The following is a 23,527-nucleotide window of genomic DNA, read 5'->3' on the forward strand; positions in this document are numbered from 1 at the left end:
CAAATAAAGTCTGAATGTTTCAGACTAGAAGGTATATAACACACACACGCATGGCCATATGTGCAATTATAGATATCTGCATGCACACATACACTATCAGAGATACCTGCACACACATAACACACCCCTACCCCTTGCATACCCGCACACTCCTTTTGTAGGCTTCCTGTGCAAACCAAAAACCTGGAAAGAAACAGCAACCCCGGTGCAATCCCCAAAGGAGTAACTGCTAGCGGAAATGTCAATCTGCCATGTTTACATAGGTTTTGATGACTCTGGGAACAGACTGTTCAGCTCCGGTGGAAATTAGCTGTGATGAAGAGTAAAGTTTTTTTGTACCAGTTTGCTATTTTCAACAAACAAACAAAAAACCCCATCCACTTCACCACGCAACTGTATACCATGTTACTCAGGCAGGTTCCATTTACAAAAAAAATTCCCTCCTAGGGAGCTAATATCTCCTAGGTCAAGCACTTGCAATTAACTCCAGGTCTGTTTGTTGAAGCTTAGTTTCAGAAAGCTGGGGGAGAAGTTGCAGGAAGTCAGGAAAATGGTCTCTGGACTTTTTACAGAGTATTAGCTAAGGAGCGGTGTGTCAGTCTCAGATTTAATTTAGAGGGGCAACAAAATCACTCTCTGAATAATAAACTGTTCGCGTCAAACGAGAGAAGGAATACATAACCAATAAAGGGCCGAGAGCAAAGACATTTCAGTTTCAGCTAAACTCATCAAAGCAAATAGACTTTTCCCCTGTAACCTCTTTGTAGTATCAGCAACTGCTGGTAAAGATGGTATTGGTTCACGTTTCCTTCACCAGCAACAGCTTGTGATTTCCTGCAACTCTGTTAGCTGGAGATCGACACTTAGAATATGTACATAGCCATTTATACCCTGAGTGCCAAAGGAGTCTAAAGAACACTGCCTCTCACATCATCAGCCCACCCTGAAACCTTATTTGCTTTGGGATCACATCTGTTTAGACTCAGTTTAAATCCCGTGCAAGACAACGATGGGAAATTTCAGCCGTGCCCATTTTCGGGTTAAGAGCACCCCGCTGAAGAGAGTTGATTCATTACAGAAGCTGTGCCTCAGTCTGTAGAAGGGGGTGCAATGACCCCATGTCATGCAAACATGCAGACACCGTGGTAGGCAGCAGGGATAGAATCCAGGAACATTGGACCCCAATACAAAAAAAAGCTCAGGCCTCTACCACTTGAGATAAAGGAGACTTTCTGTTAGCTGTCAGCAGGAGTAAGGCTCTTATTTAGAACTGGTTGGCAAGTGTCCTCCTCGGCAAATTTCAACTAAAAGGGGAAAAAAGTGGTCACACTACATCTCCCATGATGCACCACTCTCTACCCTCTTCCTGAGCCTCTGTAGTGCATCAAGGAAACTAAAGTCCACTGCGGAGCATGCCCTGTTAAGAAGAATGGAGGCGGCATGAGGCTGCCAAACTACAACTCCCATGAGGGACTCCAGTATTGTCTCCAAATCAAAATATGTTGGGTGTTGGTGTTGAAAATGTTGGATTTTTGAGCATTAAGTGTTTGGACGAAGAGTTTCCATGGCAAGCGTACAAATTTTACGAAAAACGTCATAGAGTCAAAACCAGTTAAATAGAAAATTTTCAATCTGCCCCACCCAGCAGAGGGAGACAGAGCTGTACCACCCTTAGCCACTACATTACAAGTATCATTTATCGCCTGTCCTGTTGGATACCAAAGGTAGTGGTGTTTAGGAGGTGCATTTGGGAGGGAAAGGGAGCTGTGGGAGATGGGTCAATGGCAGGACTAGTTAGCCTGTTGGCGCATCCGCAATTCTCCCGATGACAACTGGAAACCAGCATTTGAAGAAGACACACTGCAGGACGGACAAAAAACTATCCCAAAATGGGCACTACCCTCCTCTGGCAAAGCAGCTGCCAGCACTATGCAGGAACGCCACCAACTGGCCTCTGCTGACAGCTCACCTGCAGTGGCAACCAGCTCTCATTACAGCTGGGCGGTTCAAATGTTTATTTATAAGCAAGAAGAAAGGATGGCCTTGTGGTTAAGGTACTGGGCTGGAGAGGCGTGTTCAATTCTTGGCTCTGCTAGAGGCTTCCTGTACATAGTGTCTCCGTGCCTCAGTTTCCTCATCTGCAGCATGGGTATGATAAAAGTATCTCTCTCTAACTGTGTGTTGAAATGGAACCTAGCGCAGCAGAGGCTCCAGTCTCAATTGGGGTATCTCAAGGCTGTGGTAATACCATAATAAAGAAAAATCAAAAGGGAAAGCCCTAAATATGACTGAATGCTAAACCAAGAGCCTCAACGTGAATTAATGGAGAAAGAACGTACAAGCACTGAGAGCAGCTCTTTGAACCCAGCTGTAACTTCAAGCGCAAGGTGTTCACAGAACAACAGATTTCTGGCTGAATGATTTCGAATCCAAGAGCCTATTTACTAATTTTAAAGGTCACGTAGCCGTGTTACTGCCAATTTCGTGGCATCCCAGCTACATCAAACTGTGTAAGAGTAATTGCAGTAGCAACATGTGCTAAGCCTTGAGCTGTCAAAAGATCCGGATCAAGAATAATACCAGATTGCACATACAGAGCATGTTTCAGCTGGGGATCTCAAAGCATTTTAAATCAAGAAAGCTCCGTGATAACCCTGGGAGGCTGGTACATGTTCTTAATTGTATTCACTTTACAGATGGGGGATTGTGATACAGAGACCTGTGTGAATCAGTGGCACAGCTGAAATCAGTACTCCAGAGTCCGTGTGGCCAAGTGGGTAGAGCATTGGATTGACACTAAGAAGACCTGGGTTTTATTCCTGGCTCTGCCACTGCTCTGTTGGGTGATCTTGACCAAGTTACCTCACAGCTCTGGGCCTCAGTTTCCCCATCTGTAAAATGGCACTAATGATGCTGAGCTCCTTGAAATCTATTGGGGAAAAGCCCCATAGAAGAACTAGATCTTGTTACTGGCACTCCTCTGCCCCAACCATTAGGCTGAACTCCCTTCCTGTTAATGTCAAAACCTGCCAGGAACGGGCTGGATAGCTCAGGGGGTGAATGATGCAGCCTTTCATCTCTAGTTCAATGATCTGAATGCAAACCCAGGACAGTGCAGTGAAATGAGCTATCTCATTTCAGTTCCTAGGACAGGAATTCACATCCTTGCTGGTTATCTGACGGCATTCACAGCATAGAGGGTAAGGAGTAACTGGATCATGGAGACTGTCCTAGTCTCCTGTCCCTACATCCAGCTCCCTGCAACCAGGTCTTGCTTTAAAGCACATAGGCGTGGCAGGAAAGTCTGCCCTGCCGGTGTCATGCTGCTCCCATTCCCTAGAGAGCCAGGGGATTTCTGTCTCCAAGTGATGCCCATCTGGCAATTGCTATAATTTAATATCTTGCAGCCCATCTGTTGCACAATGATCTAGAGCTGCAAGGATGGATGGAGGGACGACGCAGTGGGCGAGAATGCGCACTGCCACGCACAGACCCGGGTTGGGAGCAGCCCGGGGGACGTCACTCCTTGGTCGGACCTGCGCTGGAAGCAGGGGAAGGGCAGAGTGCAGCATGCATTGGGCTCTTGCATCCCCTAGTGGCCGGTTACAGGCTTGGAGAAGGAGGAGGAAAAGGAGGAAGAGGCTTGCCCGTCCAGCTACAGTTTAATTGCACTGCTCTGAGCTACGAGGGAGGAAGTATCCCTGCACAGAGCCCCAAGTGGCTACAAAAGCCTTCTGCTAAGCAGGCAGGAAGGCTTCAATTTCAAGTTACTGCCTGAGAAACATACAGCTCCCTAGGAGTGGGCAGCAGGAAGATACTGGTAAATGGGGCTGAATAGCACTTTGGAGGGATGACGGGGCACAGAGATTTTCACCTCTGGGTCACTAGTCTGAGATGAGTCAAGTTGCTACCAACTGAGGGCTGTTTGGTGCAATGGGCTTGGTGGGTCTCAGCCCAGTTCCCGGGGGACGGGCACCCACATCACAAAAGCCACCAGCCCAACTGGCAGCGTCGTGGAGATGGAACGACCTCCTCCCTGCCAATGGTCAGGCTTGAGGTGCAGGAAAGGCAGGGAAGCCGAGGGTGGGGAGGTGTCATGAGCGTTAGCCCTGTTCTGTGGGATACCATGTCTGTCTCTGGGGTGGCACTCGGCACCTCCCACCAGTGCTGTGGCCTCGTGATGTTTACTAGAAAAAGAAATATTAAAAGAGAGCGAAAATTGCCTACAGTGTCCCTTTCATCTGGAAAGAGATCAGGTCACCCCATAGAGCCAGCAGTACCTCCGGGGCTTCAGACACGGGGTCGGAGAAGATGAGCAAACTCTAAACTCCTGGCGAACGTTCAATTTCCTACACAAACCAGACTGGATCTCTTCTCTGCTGAGTGGGGCTTTCCTGGGGTCATTCTTCTAAGTCCCCCATTTTCCTGTTGTTCTACTGCTTTCCACGCCAGGGGTTTTCATAGCCTCACTCACAGCTCAGAGCAAAAATCCCCTCAGCACAGCAGAGCTCGGTCTGTTGCACAGTGGACCAAAACCCACGGTGAGACTCTTCCCTCCACTCCGATCTCCATGGCTCCTAGCCGATGTATTCACACTACCTGCGGCAGGAGTATCTAGGTTAAGCACTCATGTAAAGAGCTGCGCAGGGGATGCCATCTGCCACATGCAACAACCAATATATTCTGGCATGTGTGCTTGAGCCCCATCTCCTGGCATCTTGTTGATCCATTACCTATTTACATTCTATACAGACACAGAGCCCTCTTGCAACAATTTGGATGCTATCTCTACCTCTGCAGTTTCAAGGCTTCTGCCAGCCATGCCCCTTCATTCAGTTGTTCACCTGAGTACCGATGGATTTACAGCTTAGCGTCCGCGCCACGCTAATGCCTGAAGAATTTTTATGTTATGGTCTGTTTCACTCTAGAAATTTCAGAGAAAGAGAGAAATGAGGAAAAGCCAGAAAGAAGAAAAATGCTTCTCAGTTCGACAGCACCTTCCATCGGAGGCTTGCAAATCACTGTGCAAGCCTTCATGAATTAAGCCGTACAGCCCCTTTTGGTATTTACAGGACTCAGTTTCCTTAGGATGGGAAATGCCATGGTAAATTTAACAGTTGCCAAGGAGATATGTCCTGATTTTAATGATCACTACTGTAGGAAAGTAGCATTATCACCATTTTATGGTTGAGGAAACCAAGGTAGGATAAGTTAAGTGATTTGACAAAGGTTATTTAAAGAATCTGTCAGAACTGGCAACAGAGTTCTCATCTCCCGACGCACAGCCCTGAGCTGTAACTATAAGGCCAGGCCTCTCTCCAGTGACCAAAGAGCAGAAAACTACATCTGCTGGAATGATGGTCCCCATTTTCTAAGTTACAGTGTCCAGATGTACATGCTCCTGACTGCATGCACACGGCACCTGGGGCACGCTCACAAATTGAGTGTAAGTGCACAGGTTAAGTTTGGAATTTTGGAAGCGTCTGTACAATACACTAGCTCACTGCATGTCGTGATGTCTCCCTCCACTGCCCATGTCCAGCAACTACAATAGCCTCTCCTCGCTGCCTGCTAAAGGAGTGGGTAGGGTTTGTGCATTCAGCACTGAAGATCCTGGTGCAGTCGACGTGGATGACCATGTTCTATATGGACGCAGCCAGGCTTCCTCACATGTGCACTTTTGAAGACACGGATCCTTACGTTTGTATCCATTTCTTTGTAACAAAATAATGTCCCGATTCTTCCAGTGAAAACTTTCCAATACACCAGCAGGGATTCAAAAAATATCATTTCTTTAGCATTCGATGGCGTCCCCTACCAGACTGTTCCAATGGGGGACAGGGCGGGGGTGGGGGTAGCTACTTAGCGGCACTGCTGTCACGTGATACTAAGGGGCAGAGCTAGAATTCAGCTAGGGAAGAGGCGAGAGTCGTTTATGAAAAAAACCCTAAACCAGGAACAGGTCATGGTTACGCCTCTTCTCTGGCCCCCACCACCATAGCATCTGGGCTGGCACCTCACCCCCCTGGCAGAGGCTAGTGCCACCGGGGAAAGTAGGGCCCCGATTCAGCAAAGCATGTAAAGCACCTGCTTGACTTTCCGCACACACCTCGTTGCTGAATCAGGGGCCAGCACGGCAGAGTTTACAGGATACTGACTGTGTCCAGCCCCCCGCATGGGGTGGGGTGCGTGGGAGAATGCCTGCACTCTCCCCTCTTGCACACCCATGCTGGGTCAAGCTGAGATAAGCCCCAAGAGTAGCTCTGCAGAGAGTGCAGATACTTAATCTATCCGACCTGCTGGCAGATTTCGTTCCAAGCACGTGCACTTTTCCTTGGCATCCTCCAGGATGCTGCATACGGTTTGCTGTCCAGTGCCCCAGAAATAGATTACTGACTTTCTCAGAGTACAAGAACCAGGAAGTTACTGGCTGTCTGAGCTTTGTGGTCACAGCTCTGGAGGCTGCAATCTTCTGGCCTTTTGAGACTAACGCTCCTGCATGTCTCCTGCTCACCAAGCCCAGGTGGCTCTCCAATATAACTTCATGGAGGAGTCAGGATTTCTGGAGACTAGGAGCAAATCCAAGGTGCTGCAGATGACAGCACAGCGCTTGAATAGAAGCATGTACATCTCCATGGCATAGACAGTCCAACAATGCAGGCAGCAAGACCCTGCTGAGCTGCCAGAAGCTACGGCAGACTGGGACTGAAAGGGAAACCCTGGATGTAGGAGCATTAGCCAGCCTCCCACTCAGCAGATTAAATTGCGGCCAGACCGTACACTCTGCAAACCTTTGATCTTTGATAATCCATCTGCCGAACGCCAAGACAGGACTCCCAGATACTGAGATTCTGAGGCCTTAAACTCTCTGAAGACAAATCCTGAACAGACTGTGATTGGCATTCATGCTCCTTTGGGGAGCAGATCTTGCGTTTCTAGAGATTAAATTCCCGCTTGGGCAGTATCCACAGAGGGATCTGGATTTATTATCCCCAAAAGGTAGGAGGAAAGTGACTCAATTGGGCAGAGAGTGTTACCTCCAGGACCCTGAATCAGAGATCAGGGGCAAAGTAACTCTTTAAAGAAAAACATTTGTTCCTCATTTAATGGAAAGGGCTGTTAAAAGGGGAGGGGGGGGAAAGCAACCCAACGCTTAAATACTTACACTGCAAGGAGCTGTGCTTGCTACACAGGAAACCTCACGCTCTCTCCTATCTTTTCCTGTTAGTCTTGATCCGATGGAACACCTGGGAAACCAAGGTGAATCGCTTTGACCCTTGTGACGGTTAAGGAAGACAAGGATGTGGCCTATCAAAAAGAATACATCTGCTCATTCCCTAACGAAGAGGCAAACTCTCCAAGGCCGGGCTCTCACACGTCTCCCTTATTTTGCACTTAGATTTGATTAAAGTTTGCTATCTTGAATACACCTTAACACCAGTGACATACAAGCATATGATTGATGCAAACATGAAATCCCGTGTGCTCACAAAGCGCCTGTTTCACTCAACCTCCTAATTACCTTACACACTCTCCCCGGGTTACAAAGAAAGACATAAACAGATTAACTAAATTAGGCCAATTAAAGGTTCCCTAATGGAATGAAATGCTTCAGACAAGCTTGAGAAAGAAAAGGGGGCAGGGAGATGAGAAAGACGAGGCAATGTCAGGCAAATTACATAGAGCTCGGAGAATACCTCCAAACATACAGACCCACAAATAAAAACACAAGCTCCCTTCAATTGAGGTCAGCTTCCTGATGTTTGCTCTTCGTGAACATGCTGGTGAACTTGATGCTTATAAAAACGGCACATTTTAAGTTAATACTGGGGAGAGTATTTGTAGAAAGCAGATGTCGAATTTGTGAACGCAAATATTTGCATTGGAAACCCGATCATTAATCTGTGGAATTCGTGGCCACAAGATCTCACAGAGTTTAGCAAGATTCCCAAGGGGACTGAAACCTGAGTGCATCCACAATATCAGACAGGACAAACCAAATTTCTCTATAAAAAGACTCAGATATTTCTCGATACAAGTTCTCCAATCCAGCATTCTGGTTTTGCTTTCAATGCTCGTTTTCAAATAAACCAAGAATCTCATTGCTTCCGTCCAAAGAGAAACTGTCGTCCTCTTTTGCCCTTCGCCAACAACCACTTCAACCTTCTCTCATAGATCAATGGATTCTAAGGCCAGAATGAACTACTATGATCATCCAGTCCGAATGTCTGCAGAACACAGTCCCTAGAATTTCACTCCACCATTTCTGCATCACGTCCATAACGTCAGCTTGAGCTAATGCATCTCTCTTTTGATTTACTGATTGCCACAACGTCCTTGTACAGTTACTTGTCCTAAGTGGAAAGTCAAGTTTCTTGGTCATGGTCATTAAATTGCCCCAGGCTTGCAACTGAACCAGAGTTATGACCAGACAGACAACACGGTAGAGTCCAGCATCATCTTTCTTACCGAAAGGCTGGAGGAATTTCTCCTTTGTAGAATCGCAACATGCTGTTGCGGGGCCTTTTGATGTACAAACATGCTCTATAGCAGGGCTCAAGGAGCTAACACAGGACCTGATTCAAATTCTGATGAAGCCAATGGAAGTCTTTCTATTGACTTCAGTGGGCTTTGGATCAGTCCTATTAATACCAGAGACTGGTCCAAACCCAGGCCCTGGTCCAGAACACCATCAAACTTTGAGGAAGCCTGGAGCCAAAACATGGGGGATTTAGGCTCATGGCTAGCAAACATCAGCATCTGTAATGATATTGCCACTGGCCCATAGACATGCCAGGCAGATAAAAACCCCAGCACAACCCTGCAAGTCTACCAACCTTTGAAAAAGGGAGATTCACTCTGCAGAATTTGCATGGCTGACCGTCAACTACAGTAAGGTCTGGCTTTCATCAGAATCCTTATGAGAAAGTCCAGAATTAGATAATGAGGACCTTTCTGTAAGGCGTTTTTTTAACCATCGTACAGAATGTAATGGAGAATTATATCCCTCCTATAGAATTCCACAGGACGAGAAAAGCTAAAGAAAGGATATTGTCTCTTTTAAATGCTATCGGTTTAATTTTTAAAAATCCCTATTAGTTTTCTACAGAACTCTGTTTGTCTCACCCCTATGAAATTCTAGAGGACGATCGTGGTTTGGTCCTAATGGATTCATATTGGTGCTAAGTAGAGGGTGAGATCTTTTTCCCTTGTCTCTCTAGTGGCGAAGGTCACTATGACATTTGCATTGAACACAGAGGCCTCAGTAACAAACCCTGCCCTGCACAACGGCACAAAGGACCTGGGTGGAACAGAACCATGGCAGCTCTGCTGGGAGAAGAACCTTTCTACTCTTCAGCGCAGAGCTGTGCTCCCAGAGATGAGGTGGAGCTGGACTGGGGCAGAAGCAACAGATCACAAATCCATAGCTATAGAGATCCATCCACTATTCCATCCTTCCCCAAAATGGGATCATTGCAGCCAGGGGATCTACTCCTGCCTTGAAGCTACAGCAGCATCCATGGGTCAACATCATGGGAGCTCTGAGACTCTTGCCTTTAGAAAGTGTCTTGTAATATATCAATGGAAAACTAACACCACGTTGGCCACTAAAATCATTATGAAATGTACGTAACAATGCTGTATGTGACATTATGGATATTCTCTCTTTTGGGATCTGTAAACAAACCAAGGAAGCAAAAAAGTTTTTTTCCAGACAAAGGAGAATGGCCAACACCTCTTGGACTCAACGACAAATCAAGCCAGGTGTGCCAAGAACAATGGGCCATTCATTTGCATTGCAAAATCCCAGGAGACTGCAAAAATTAACATGGCGTCAGCTCCATGGAGGACACAGAGAGCTGAGCCCCCAGGACGGCTTCCTGGCTTTGAAACCAAAGATGAACTTTGAGGATATCAGGACCTTCTGAAAGACTTGGAGGTAACCATCACAGAGGGACGATGGGGTACTGCACCCTTCAAGCCTTTGAGAGCTGGGTCCTCTTAGCCTGGAAGGCAAGAGCTGCAGCAGAGCAGACGGCTTTGGGGGCCGGGTGGACACACACACACTCAGGACTGAAAGGGCTATTGGTGTCGCCCTGCAAGGAGGAACCAGGCTGGTGGAGGCCAGGGTGAGGCCATTGTGCCATGAGCAGGCTGCTGGTGGCAGGGCTCGGAGCCACAGCTGCACAGCACAGAAGCACCCAGGGCTACAGGGCAGGTGGTGACACACCCCCTTACTGGTCTGGGTGAACCCCAAAGCATCACCAGGGTATGTCCTCCTCTGGCACTGGCGATGACATGGACTCGCTATAGGAACTGGGAAATTCTTAACATGGCTGGATATGAAAATCAGTGTGTATTGGGGGGAAAACAGCTCAGGATAACCATATTAGAGGAAATACATTGGATAATACTCTGTAGTCAGGGATTCTCAGCATCAGGTGATACAGGAACCCGCCTTGCTAGCGTGGTGCCTGCCCTGAAATGATCCATCCAGAGCCAGAGGGGAAATCAGACCCAGCTCTGCTTGGTTCCTTGGTGCCGCTCCAGGTTAAGAGGGTTATCTGAGCAAGGCGGCGGTAAGCATTCACTGGCAATACCTTTCTTATCCCGTGGATGCCGTCATCCGGAAGGCTGGTGTGGATGAGGCTGTGTACTTCCGTCAGCTCTGTGATGTCCACCAGGGGCAAGGGAACCTCTTCAGAGAGTGGGGACATGAGCGATTCCAGCTCATGAGAATCAGACTTGGCGCTGGGCCCGGGCGGTCCCTGCCTGCCCCGGTGATAGGAGCTGTGATTCCCAGCGGCTTGAGAATCCAGGCCTGGCAGAGCCTCCCTGCAGGGGATGGGAAAACAAACAAAGGTTTCCACCTCGGAGGGCAAACAGCCCTGGACTCCCTTGTCCAGCCAATCAGAGCTCAAGGGGTGTCAGTGAGCAGTGGCAGATGCTGGACCAAACTGCCCCTCTCTGCTTGGGTTGTTATCAACAGGACTGGAACGGCTCTGCTTTTGGCTACTCTGCTGGGTGCAGGGATCAGTGTTAAGGCCCCTGTGCTCACCACTTATTGCCAACACACCCTGAGCCCGGGCTGTGTAACAAGCACAGTGTGCCGTTTCTACAACCCGCCCCCTGTCCAGCAGATCACAGTGGCTGGTCCTTAGTGCCCCGTAACGGGAGCGAGAGACAAGGGCAAGGATCTACCTCTCACTCATGCTTATCACACCCCACATGAAGCAGCTAAGTTTCATCAGCCCCATTTTACAGGTGACAGAGGGAGGTTACGTGATGGGGGTGGGTTTGTGGCAGAGCCTGGATGAGACTCTGGGAGCTCCTAGGTCCCAGCCCTGTGCTCAGCCCACCTGCTCACAATGCCTCTCTCTAAAACTACGGCTTACATCAGAAGTTGGGCTTCAATTGATTTCCTTTGTAAGCACTTACAGGGCAGGTTCTGACACCTAGATCAGATCAATAGGACTCAGCCAATGTACCCATAATGAGGATCTGGCCCCGGCCATGCCAACCCACTCCATTACATCAGGAAGAAGGGGAACCCTCTAACAGCCTTCCCTGCTGGAAGCTCACAAAGCTGCTCAGTGCATGCTTACAGCTATCAGCCAGGCACCCAAACGCAGCAGAGCCGTGTTGTGCATACGCAGAGAGGAAGAAAGGATAATGTTCTTTGATAGGGCAATTAGCGTTCTATTTTGCTGCAAAAACAATTACTCTAACAATGCAGATTAAAGAAAAGCTACTGCAGCAGCATACAAACCAGCAAACCAGACTGCATGCATTAAAGAGCGCTCCTTCGCGGGCACGCCCCTCAAAGCAACATGACAGAGAAGGAATTTTATATTGAAAGACGTGGATTATTTTTATGGCCTGCATCTTTAACTGCCTTAAATTCAACTGTTCTACAACAGAGCACATCTCAATGTGGGAAAGAATTTGACAGGGCTTTTTGTGCTGCTCCACATCGGTGCTCTGCTCTGCTTACTGTCCGGATAATGCAACGCATACCTCTGCTTGCTGCTGCGGAAACTGGCACACATACAGAAGAGTATGCAGAGGAGACCTAAGCAGACTCCCACGATGATCCCGGTGACCGAGTGGATATCCAGAACATCTAGTAGGCGAAGGACAGAGTCGAGTCAGCGTCTCAAGCCCTACCAGGAAGAGGACGCAGAGCGTCCAGTGCATTCAGAAAAACACCGACTTTGGGTGGGTGGATATAAAATGGGCCCAAGGGACCAATTACTGATCCAGAGCTAGTGTTCCCTAAAGCCCAGGGGTAGTGGGACGAGTGGCCCCAAGTTGGACCCATATCTCAGACACACACACAAAGAGATACGCACACAACACACTATTGTAAGAAGTACTTGGCAATGACCGTTGAAGCAGATAAAAGCAAACTGGCATCTGTCAAAGATTCAGCTGCCTTAATGCTACATGAACTAATCTGATCGCGGCAAGGTGGGCAATTAGAGCCAAATCCTTGCCCCAAGATACGGATAGGCAACTGCCACAGACGTCAGCAAGAGCTGCGCACACGCTGAATTTGGCTCGATCCCCAGCACGGTTTAAGCACGTTCACGTTGGCTGGCACACAAAACTAAACAACACTACTAACTACGGGCAATTATGGAGCGTGACTCAATGCTTGGAGTGACATCTCGAGACCAGGGCATGCTTCCTGGGGTAGTAAAAACTGGAATACCTGACCGCTTCTCGCGAAGGGTGTGCACGTCCTTTACGTTCGAGTACGGCCCGGACCCTACAATGGTCTTTGCTCCCATCTTGAAGTAATACCTGGTGTCGCTCTCCAAGCCATGCACCTCGGTGCTGAAAGTATTTCCTGTTCAAAAGCAGGTGAGAAGGTTTAATGTTTACGGTTTAGATGCTATCTGGGGGGTTGCACAACTTTGTTTCATCCTCCGAGCTAGCAGAGTCTGCGAGCAGTATAACGTAAAGAGATGCCTTTTGTACCCCAGGACAGTTATGGTTTAGCTAACTAATATGCTCACTAGCAGCCTGACCCTGCATGTGTGAAACTTTACTCACATGAGTAATCTCACTGAAGCCTCTCCGGCAGCTACACTGCCTCGTGCTCCCAAATTCTGGGCTGGACGCAGGATTGGAATTCTCTGGCCTGTAATATGCAGGAGGTCGATCAGATGGTCCCTTCAGGCCTGAAAATCTTGACATTTATGTCGTTCCTTGGCCATACCCCTAGACCACCGCCTCTGTGCTACCATGGATTGAGCCCAGTGAGCAATCCCATTGGAGCCAGTGAGAGGACTCTCATCAGTCAAGTTCTCTACATGCCGAGCTGTTGGCAGGATCTGGTCCCAATCCACTACGTGCTAACTTTAATTCCTAATTAACATCCATTTTGAAATATTCAACCAGAAGCCTCTGCAGTTCAGCTCTATACATCCCCAGAGATTTCTGACCCTTTCCGTTTTCACAGATTCATAGATTCCAAGGCCAAAAGGGATCACTGTGATCATCTAGTCTGACCTCCTGCATAGCACAGGCTCTAGGGTTCCCTGAATTAACTCCTGTTTGAACCAGGGCACATCTGTTAAAAAACTACCCGATCTAGCTTTACAAGCAGCCAGCGATCAAGAACGCACCACGTCCCTTGGTAAGTTGTTCCAGTGGTTAATCACCATCACGATGAAAACCGTGCGCCTTCTTTCCCATCTGAATTTGTTTCGCTTCCACGACCAGCCATTGGATATTGTTCTATCATCACATTTCTGTTCCCCAGGTAGGTACTCACCAACTGGGGTCAAATCACCCCACAACCTTCTCTTTGTCAAGCTAAATAGATGGAGCTCCATGTGTCAATCACTATAAGGCAGGTTTTCTAATCCTTTAATCATTCTTGTGGCTCTTCTCTGACCCTCTCCCATTTGTCAGCATCCAGAACGGGCCGCAGTATTTCCAAAATGGTTGCACCAGTGCCACTACCGAGGTCATTCCACCTCCCTATTCCTGCTGAGATTTCCCTCTTTCTGCATCCAAGAATCGCATCAGTCCTTTTGGCTACTTTGTGCCGCTGATTATCCAAGTCCTTTCCAGAGTCACTGCTTCCCAGGCCTGAGTCCCCCATCCTGTAAGCAGGCTACATTCTTTGTGCCTAGATATCTAACTCTACGTCTGGCCGTCCTGAAATGCATATTGTTTGCTTGCGCTCAGCTTACTGAGCAATCCAGATCACTCTGTCTGGGACTTGTCCTCTTCCTTGTTTACCCCTCCCCCAAGCTGTGTGTCATCTCTACACCTTCTCAGTAATGATTTTATCTTATCTTCCAGTCATTGATAAAATGTTAAATAGCGTAGGGCCAAGAACCGATCGCTGCGGAAGCCCACTAGAAATACACCTGCTGGAAGCTGATTCCCCATTTGCAGTTACATTTTGAGACCTAGCGATTAGGCAGGTTTTAACCCATTTAATGTGTGCCCCGTTGATTTTGTATCCTTCTGTCTTCTCATTCAAAAGCTCAGTTTTCCTTCAGGGCAATGGGTGAACAAACTGCAAGAAATGACCAGCTGAACTCTTAACTTCTTGCTGCACCTTACACGGAGCATTTCCACTCACTCGCATGGGCTTCACCTCCCCAGCCTGCAGCTCCGCCCTGACACCGTTATCTATCGGATGAAAACCGCCACACATAGGAGTGACCTGGTTTTGCAGAGGGCCTCCTGGATGATCTCAGGTGGCCGATGTGCTCACAGGGCCTAGCTTCTGAGCAGCTGCAAACATGCAGCATTGTCTTTCAACCACCGACCCACCCGCTTTCCTCCTTTCTTATCTCTGAGCCACAGCCTTGACACTCGGTCAACAGAAAGTTCTTTCCCTGCCTAGCGATAGCATCTTGTCTCTCTGCAGCCCCGATCCGCAGAGCACCCAAGAGCCTTGCTAAAGAGGCAGCTGGCAAGAGAACCCACCTGCTTCCAAACACACCTCCTCTCCCACACGTCTCTTCTCAATGCTCATGCTCTGCTCTCAGCTGTGGGTCTCCTCCGCCACCTCTATTTCTAATTGTATTGCAGGCTAGCGCAGCCTTTCCTCAACATTATCTGTCCCCCAGCTCATTAGACTTCTGTTACCAGTGTTTCGAGGCTAGACAGCAGAGATGTATGACCCCTGTCAGAAAGCAGAGAGGGCCAGGGAAATGGGGGGATTCTGAACTGACATTTATTAGGATTGGCACATGTGCCCAACAAGGATTGAAGTCAACGCACCTCCGCTCTGGACCCAGCCCAATGGACACACTCCTGAGCTACTCCAGGTGCTCACCTTCTTTCCTCAGCAGAGTCCACATGTCATCGGGCTGCGTGTTGTTTGCATTATACAGGATGACATACTCCACGATGATGCCATTGGGTTCGACTGGAGGACACCAATGCACCTGCACGGCGTATGGGTTGATCGGTTGCAGCCTGAGGTCGGATGGAGGCGTCGACGGCCCTGAAGTGACAAAGGATACGACGACTGCCCCAAACGTGCAACAGGAACCAAAGGGGAAATGGTGAAAGCTCAGCTCTTTGGGCCACACCTCCAATTTGGTGCCCCCAAAAGTGGCTCGTGCCAAAGCTGCATTTGCAGGTGGGAGCTGGGTGGCTGGATGCACACCGGAGTGATCTGCACGCACACACCGGAGTGATCTGCACATGGATGGATGCAAATGGTGCCCAAACAGGGCTGCTCATTGTTGACTTTGGAGCTGAATGGAAGGGTGTGCTCCCTGAGGCACAAACAGTGGGGAGTTTGTCCGTCCTGGCCAGCAAGCTAAGGAGTAGCAGGAAAACACGGGTGTAGCTGCACAGCTCAGGAAGAGATACAACATTAAAATACACCGAAGCTTTTCTTATCCTCGGGCAAGGGATCCTCCGAGCCCCCTGCCCCCTTCTGGTTTTTAATTCCCCGCCCGCAAAGCTCTCTTACCACCACAGCTGGATGGGACCCACCCTCCAAAGTCAGTTAACTCCACTCCCAAAGCAGCCACTGGAGGTTGGTATTGGACAAGAGAGGTTATCCCCTGACTTACTGGAGCGAGCCATGTTCCCCAGGGCTCTCAGCCTCTGCCAGCCCTAGGGCAGAGTGGGAGGCTCAAACTCCTGCCACTGCCTCTACACAAACACGCTAGGCTCAACGACTCATTCTGACATCTGTCAGCCGTAGCCAGGACCCATTGCTCAAAGCAACCCCCAGGGCAGCCCCGGGCACCTCACTAGAAAGCAGGATTTCTTAGAGAACCCCCCCCCCCCCCCGCCCCAAGAAAACAAAAGAAAACTCAAATCTGAAATAAACATAATTGCCCTGATTCATATCAATTGCTCTTCTCGAGTTCTGCCTCCATTCCTCTGTGGTTACAAAGCCAAGTCCAATGGCAGCATCTCTTCAGTGGGCTTTGGACCGGTTCTTGGGCTTTCAAATGGCTCTCAGCCTCCATTGATGCAGAAGAGGACTGACAAGAGACAGCGAGACGGATTCCCAAGCCTTTCAGCGTACAAGCACGTTACATCTGCTGAGTGAGTGCACAGAGGGAACGACAGAATTGGCAGCTGAAAACGGTCTTCAGAGATTTACATCGTTGCTCCACTAGTGGGCAGGGCACATGAGGTGAGACTGGCCTTCCTCCAATCAGGGAGAGCTCCGTGAGTTTGGGGATCTATGTTCACCACGGTGCGGTACTTACGGTCAGGGAGGGTCAACCTCTCCACCACGCTGCCGAACGGTCCGTCAATCCCAACTCCATTAGACTGGACTGCAAACTCATACTTGGTGTAGGGTTTCAATCCACTGATGAGAATAGCTTCATCAGAACTGCCAAGGAACACAGACACGCAGGGCAGATTAACACAGGCTGGGGTCCCATTGCCGGCCACGTCAGCAACTTACCAGGAGCCCATGGGCCAGAAAAGATGTGGGTGCAATGGAGCGGATCAAATTCTATCACAAGTCTCACTATCTTTCATATGTTTCTTAAAGTCCAAGCTCCAGGAGTCATGGGATTACGTGAGAATCAATAAAAAGTATGTTTCTAGCCTTCATGGCAGTTCATTTATTTATGATTTTCTTGCAGAGAAAAGATTGAAAACGTGACCCCGCTAAAGCCTCAAAACCCAGAAGACAAATATACGAGCCACGCCAAATTTGTTATACATATATTTTTAAATGTCATGATTTTTAAACCAAAACCCCGTATTTTTTTTAAATGTCATGATCTCTGAATATTTGGGGCTGAAAATACTTCAGCTGGCTTTATCCTTAATATAAAGATGTGGAAACTACAGAACCCAGCATGCAGTGCAGGCTGGCCCCTACAAATCAAGATGGAAAAATGCCTGCTTTCTCCTAAGCCCCACCTCTGTGTTTCAGATACGGACCATTCTCCAGGAGCTGCTTTTTGCCCAGCCCTGATTTAGAATTGAGCTAATGGATACAAGTCAGAGTCACACGCGTCCTGGACATACTAAACCACCCCGCCGCGAGGTTTCTCCCATATGTTTGTTTTCTTTCCAACAAGGAAGCTGGTGTGTCGCTCAGCCTGTTGCGCGACACACTTACCTTGTGTAGTAAGTGACAAGAGAGGCATTTTTCAGTCCCCAAGGGCTGAAACGCACGGTGTAATTGACGATCTTGACAGTCGTGAAGTCTGGTTTCTTCCACCTGAGCCAAATTGAGGTCGAACTGTTGGACTCTGCATAGACATGGGCTGGGGGCAGTGGGGGGCCCTTCTGAACTGGAGGGTCTATGGTACATGAAGGAAGAAGAAAGAAATACACACGTATAAGTGGCATGGGACAGAGAAGAGCAGTCATTGCTGATGAATCAAGAGGAGGATGGGCCCAGTGGTTAGAGCACTAGCCTGGGGAGACCTGGGCTCAGTTCTCTATTCTGCCACAGGCTTCCTATGTGACCTTGGGCAAGTCACTTAGTTACTCTCTGCCTCAGTTCCCCATCTGTGCAATGGGGATAACTGCCCTGCCTCCCAGGATGTGCGAGGATAAATTAATTAAAGATTGCCAGGTGCTCAGATACAATTGTACTGGGCAACATAAGTACCACGATTTAGTCATGGAGGTCACAGAAGTCACAGAATCCGTGGCTTCCAGCGACCTCCGTGACTTCAGCCTGCAGCAGTGGGGAGCTGCAGGGTCCCACCCCTACCCCTGCCCGCGGGGGTAGGGATCTCTAGTGTACCCCCGCCGCCTCTGGTGGCCCCTGGAGCTCCAAGCCGCCACAGAGTGTTGAGGTACCCCACAGCTCCTGGCCCCCGCGGGCGGCAGGGGAACCCCCGACCTCCCAGCCATTGTGGGCATGGGAGGCAGGGGAACCCCCAAGCTCCCGGCCACGGCAGCTGGTGGGGGACACCCAGAGCTGCGGGTGGCAGGGGTACCCCACAGCCCCCAGCTGCTGCAGGCAGTGGGGGCCCCGGCAGCTTCCAGCCATGGGCGGGGGGACCTTGAGCTCTGACACCCAATCCGCAGTGGGGGCCCCCGGAGCTCCTAGCCCCTGCGCAGCCGCCCCGCTGCAGGTGGTGTGGGCACCCACAGATCCCCATTTTGTCTCAGATACTTTTAGTAAAAGTCAGGGATAGGTCACGGCTTCCACGAATTTTTCTTTATTGCCCATGACCTGTCCGTGACTTTTACTAAAAATATCTGTGACAAAATCTTAGCCTTAACCATGAACAGATAGAATATGCTTTGTGGATCACAATAATGGCCTAATTTCACCACTAAGGGAAACAAATAATGAAACTGACACATTTGTCTGTATTATTATTTATCTGTATTACCCACTCTTTGGTGGCTCTAAAAATTCGGATGGCCCTGCTCATTCTCCATGGGAATGATTATGTTTGACACCAGTGCTAGATCACGACTGCTGTCTCTTTGATTCCTAAATGTCTGCCTCCATATCTTTATCCCATACCTTTATCTTAGAACCACAGGCAGAGCAGAAGAGAGCAGAACATGTGGGCAGAAGCTCACGGGTGAAATAGCTAAGAAGTGCCCTATGAAGTCACAGGGGTATTGCTTACCTACTGCTGTCGCTGGTGCCTTTTCTGTTTTGCCCTTCCATACAGCTGCGTAGCCATCTTCATGCTTACTGAATGCCACCAGCTTCACCTCGTAGAGTCTCCCCGGGGCTGGAAAAATGAACGACGTTTTTGGTTGCAAAAATCACTCAGCAGAAGTTAATCTTTGCCCAATCTCAACAGAGCTGCACTGGCTTAAAACCATTCAGATTCCACGTTCAGATATTAGCGAATTCATCAGGCTACAATCACCCTACAAAGTGTTATCATCCCCGCTTTATCGATGGGGAAACCAAGGCCAAGAGAGGCAAGGTGATTTGCTCAGGGTCACCGACTGAGTCAGTGGCAGAGCCAATATAATAAGAACTCACGATTTCCTGACCCCCAATCCTGTGTGCCTGCCTCTATCACTGAAGGTAGCATCATGTTGCATTAAAGCTTCATCACGACATTGTCCCACAGTGCAAGATGACTGCATTTAAGAGGTCCCAGGAGTTGTTCAAGGAGCTACGAATGTCCTGCAAGCATTGGAGCAGGATTATCTGGGAAAACCCGGATGGGTGGTAACCCAATGGCCTCTCCAAAGATAGGTGACACATTAATACTCTTTGCTCCAGTTGCTTTACCCAGTAATTTAGGGCTAGATCCTCAGATTGATTGCTTAGATACTGCACTAACGAGCGCTCTAAGAAATATCTTAGACCTTACTCCCTTTTGCTCCCATCCAAGACCAACCTACCACAGAACACAAGCGTATTTACTTCTCTCTCCCTCGCGCATGCACACATGTGTACTAAAGCTGACCATCCAAAGTAAACAAAAGCATCACATTAAATTTATCCTTGTAACTCAACAACACCCTTGCAAATCTACAAAACAAAATCAATCACCTTCTAATTATGCAGAGGGCCCTTCAGCAGCCCCTTAGCCTGGTGGGAGAACTTCTCTCATGGTGTGACTGTGCCAGTAACCTCTGCTCAGGGAAAGCCCAGTTCATGTATTCTGATCAGAAGGATACATTGAACAGCCACGGGGAGGGGGGATTTTTAAAGACACAGTGCTGGATCCTGCAATTCCTTGCACCTTGAAAACTTCTATTAAAGTTGACGAGAGTTTTTGGTGCACACAGAAGCACAGGATCGGTCCCAATCTGTCTCATCTACCAAGAGAAATTCTTACAGTCAGAAAAACTCTGGTGCGCACAACAACAAACAGAGCCTGCCGCTTTCTCAGACACAGCTGCTTTAATAATAAAGCCAGGCGCCTTCAGAAAGGAAACAGAGATCCCCGTTTCAAGTGAAATTCTCCCACTGACCCCAAACGGGGTTGCAGGAAAAGGCCCAGAATATCTCCCGGCAGCATTAGCTGCGCTTTCGTTAGTTCCGACAACGGACACCAAACTTAGCTCACACAGTCCAAAAGGCCGTTGCAAAGCTTGCCTGCCTCTTTCTTCTGGTCTTTCACAAACTGGAAGCCTCTCCTGCCATGTTGGGGGACATTTTAGCAGGGATGTTTATTCAAGGAAACTACTTAAAAGATTCAAAGTTTTTAAATAGAGGGAAACTGGCAATTCTCTCTAGACATCTAGTCCCTTGTTCAGAAATGCGCTGAAAGCAGCCCATAGTCTCTTTGGTTCCCTCGGCTGCATTTAGCTGCTGAAGTTTGTTAATTAGGGATGTGCCTATTCATCCCCTGCCCCGATGGCTCACCGGCTCCCTTGCCGTGCCAATGTAAGCAGCACAAAGCCCGTCTCACTGATGCCAATTTTATTATTATTGCTCCAATTATGCTCCCAGGGCCTATTGGTGCCAATTACCCCAAGGGTGCTCGGAAGGCTGCCCTGGCTTCACAATACATGTTCACGTTCGGAATCTAAAAACAGTTCGGCCACATTCTTCACGCTGAAAGGCTCCCCAAAGCAAACACAGTTTTGTCTCCCTCAAAAGCCGCCTGGGTGTTGCGCGATGATGAAAACAGACTGGCTGACCTGCATTCATGCCTCCTCTGACAAAGGAGAGCCTCTGAAATTCACTGAGGCAGGGGCTATCATTGTTGGACTACAGAGTCGCTGAGTTCTCAGGCTCAGTGGCACGTAACTGATCAATGGCCCCGCTCCACAAACGCTTGCTCAGAGTTTCGCTCTGTGCGTTACTTTCTCAGCTTCACAAAACCTTCTGAGAGGAACACTGGGAAATGAGTCTGGTTTGGGTAGGGGAGCGTTAGGGCAAGAAGGAAGATGTTGCAAAATGGACAACTTGCCTTGGAAGAAATAGCACGAAGACAGGAAGGAAAGGCCAAGTCTTACTGTGCCCGCATACACTGTTAACACAGTAACGACTTTTTTCCTTTTAAACATCATGGCCAAGATTTTACAATGATGAAAGCCTAAAGTCAGGCTCCTAAATCCCCATTTAGGCTTAACTTAGTGGCCAGATTTCCAGGAGTGCAAGTATCCAGCAGAACCCATTGACACCAGAAGTTGCAGCCGGGTGCTCAGTACTTATATAGGAATTACCAGACTGGATCTGACCTGAGGTCCATTTAGCCCAGTCTGGGAGAGTGGCCAGCACCACATGATTCAGAGGAAGGTACAGGAAACCATACAGCAAGCGGACGTGAGATAATCTGCTCCTCATCCTGATCTCTAATAGAGATTGTGAAACACGAAGTTTGATACTGCAAACTTTCTGCAAGGGGCAGCAGTTATAACTCTGGAGATTCTTAGCATCAATTTTTGCCACTTATGCAAGCTAGAAGCTGGGATTTGTATCTGCGACCCTGGCATATGAATCCGGATCATTTCCACTGCACTTCCTAACCACTGACAATCAGGCCACGTTGGTTTTCGAAAGCTGGGGTTAGGCTCCTGTTTCTTATAATCAAGGCTCAGAAGTTCAATATCTGAAAGCTTACAGACTTGACGTTTTATCAACCTTTCAAGAATTGCTATTGAAGCTAGCAGGCAGGGTGAAAACAGATCTACTTTGTTATATCCCCTTATATATGTGTATGCCTATATTAAATTGATCCAGAATAATCTAGGTTGCATCGCTTCAAATATGGGATCTGGATGGCTGTAATATTTCCAATAGACTAATATATATTTTTGCATTCATTTTCTTAAGTGCTCATTTGGACATTAACTCTCCCACCCTTTCTCAGGCTAAAAAGTACCCGGTACCGCTCCCAAAGTAAGGTACTACTTACTAGCCATTAACATGGATGGCACAATTAGGCCCTCAGTGTTTCTTTTTCTTCTAGATCCCGGCCCTAGTTGTTACATTCCATTACTAGTGATTAATTGCTAGAGTCAGGCCTAGAATGTCCACTGAAATCAATGAGAATTCTTGGAGCCAACACATGTCAGGATTAAGCCTGGAACGACAGACTTGTGTTGATTACAACGTCCATTTCTCCTATTTCCTGCACAATGATTTTCCTGACTCTGTTCCCTTTTTAATACTTTGCAGTTCCTTATCCAATTCCTCGTCCCAACGGAATTGCGATATTCTCGCCAAGTGCCCACGATCCAGATTGTGCAATCCTGACTCGCGGATGTAGCCTCAATGAAATCAACACTGCTTGTGTGAGTGGGTGCTCACCAGTGCAAGGGTTGCACAGCCTAGCCTTAAATTAGCATGCTCATATTTCGACTCTTGCTGGGTTTTCACACTCCCCTGCCTTCCCCACCACCTTTGCATTCTCAGCGTACACTAGGCACTTCTACCCCATCCCTTTTCCAAGCCCCCAGGAGCTCGTCATTCCACAGAAAAGCAAAAGAGGACGCTCCCAACTGGAAGACAGTTCAGCCTCTTCATGAAGTTACGACAGTTAATCCACGTCAGCCCCATCATAAGGAAACCATCAAGAGATGACTGATGCCCAAATTTAAGGAAGTAATTACGGATGAACAAGTGATGTTCTGAGCACTGATGTGCCAGAGCATTTGGAACCAATTCAGATCATTCCTGAGCCACTCCCCTTGCTGGTTTGTCAGTGGTAAGGACAGTACATGATGTACAGATGTGGTTTCCTCCATGCAGTAATTACAGATCTAAATTCTTCAGAGTGGCTTGTAACTGCTAACACCCTCTCCAGGCTACGAGTAGACACAGCTGTAAAGCGATTCTAGAGGGGGAAAGTTTATTTAGTGGTGACATAAGTTAGCCTCCCAGGTCCTATATATTGACTGTTAAACCATCCATAATATATGTGAGGTGTGTAAATCAAGCTAGTACGCACACTCAGACTGCTGTTTCAACAGCTGGCCTTTGTCAACAAAGCAAAATGCTGCACTATATGGGGCCAGATCCTCAGCTGGCGAAAATCAGCACAACTGCATTGACTTCAAGGGAATTATGCTGATTTTACACTAGCTGAAGATCAGTCCCATAGAGCCCTATATATTGTACCTCTGAGTCTAGTAATTAACCAACTAGTTACAGAATGCGACAATTACAAGGGTGAGC

The 23,527-nt window shown here is 48.3% G+C and overlaps 1 protein-coding gene across 4 annotated transcripts in view; it reads right to left on the minus strand.

Moving 5' to 3' along the window:
• IGDCC4 (immunoglobulin superfamily DCC subclass member 4) overlaps nt 1-23,527 on the minus strand; it is a 189,319-nt gene that overhangs the window by 24,757 nt on the left and 141,035 nt on the right. For all 4 annotated transcript variants that reach the window (XM_043523564.1, XM_043523565.1, XM_027824935.3 and 1 more), the window contains exons 12-18: nt 19,062-19,169; nt 17,582-17,765; nt 16,710-16,837; nt 15,308-15,478; nt 12,716-12,853; nt 12,019-12,124; nt 10,602-10,836 (exon numbers count right to left, since the gene is read on the minus strand). In XM_043523564.1, coding sequence (XP_043379499.1) covers nt 10,602-10,836; nt 12,019-12,124; nt 12,716-12,853; nt 15,308-15,478; nt 16,710-16,837; nt 17,582-17,765; nt 19,062-19,169 — 1,070 coding nt within the window. The remainder of the gene's footprint in view (nt 1-10,601; nt 10,837-12,018; nt 12,125-12,715; nt 12,854-15,307; nt 15,479-16,709; nt 16,838-17,581; nt 17,766-19,061; nt 19,170-23,527) is intronic.

Source organism: Chelonia mydas, chromosome 10 (assembly GCF_015237465.2).
Source record: "Chelonia mydas isolate rCheMyd1 chromosome 10, rCheMyd1.pri.v2, whole genome shotgun sequence".
Lineage (NCBI taxonomy): Eukaryota > Metazoa > Chordata > Testudines > Cheloniidae > Chelonia > Chelonia mydas.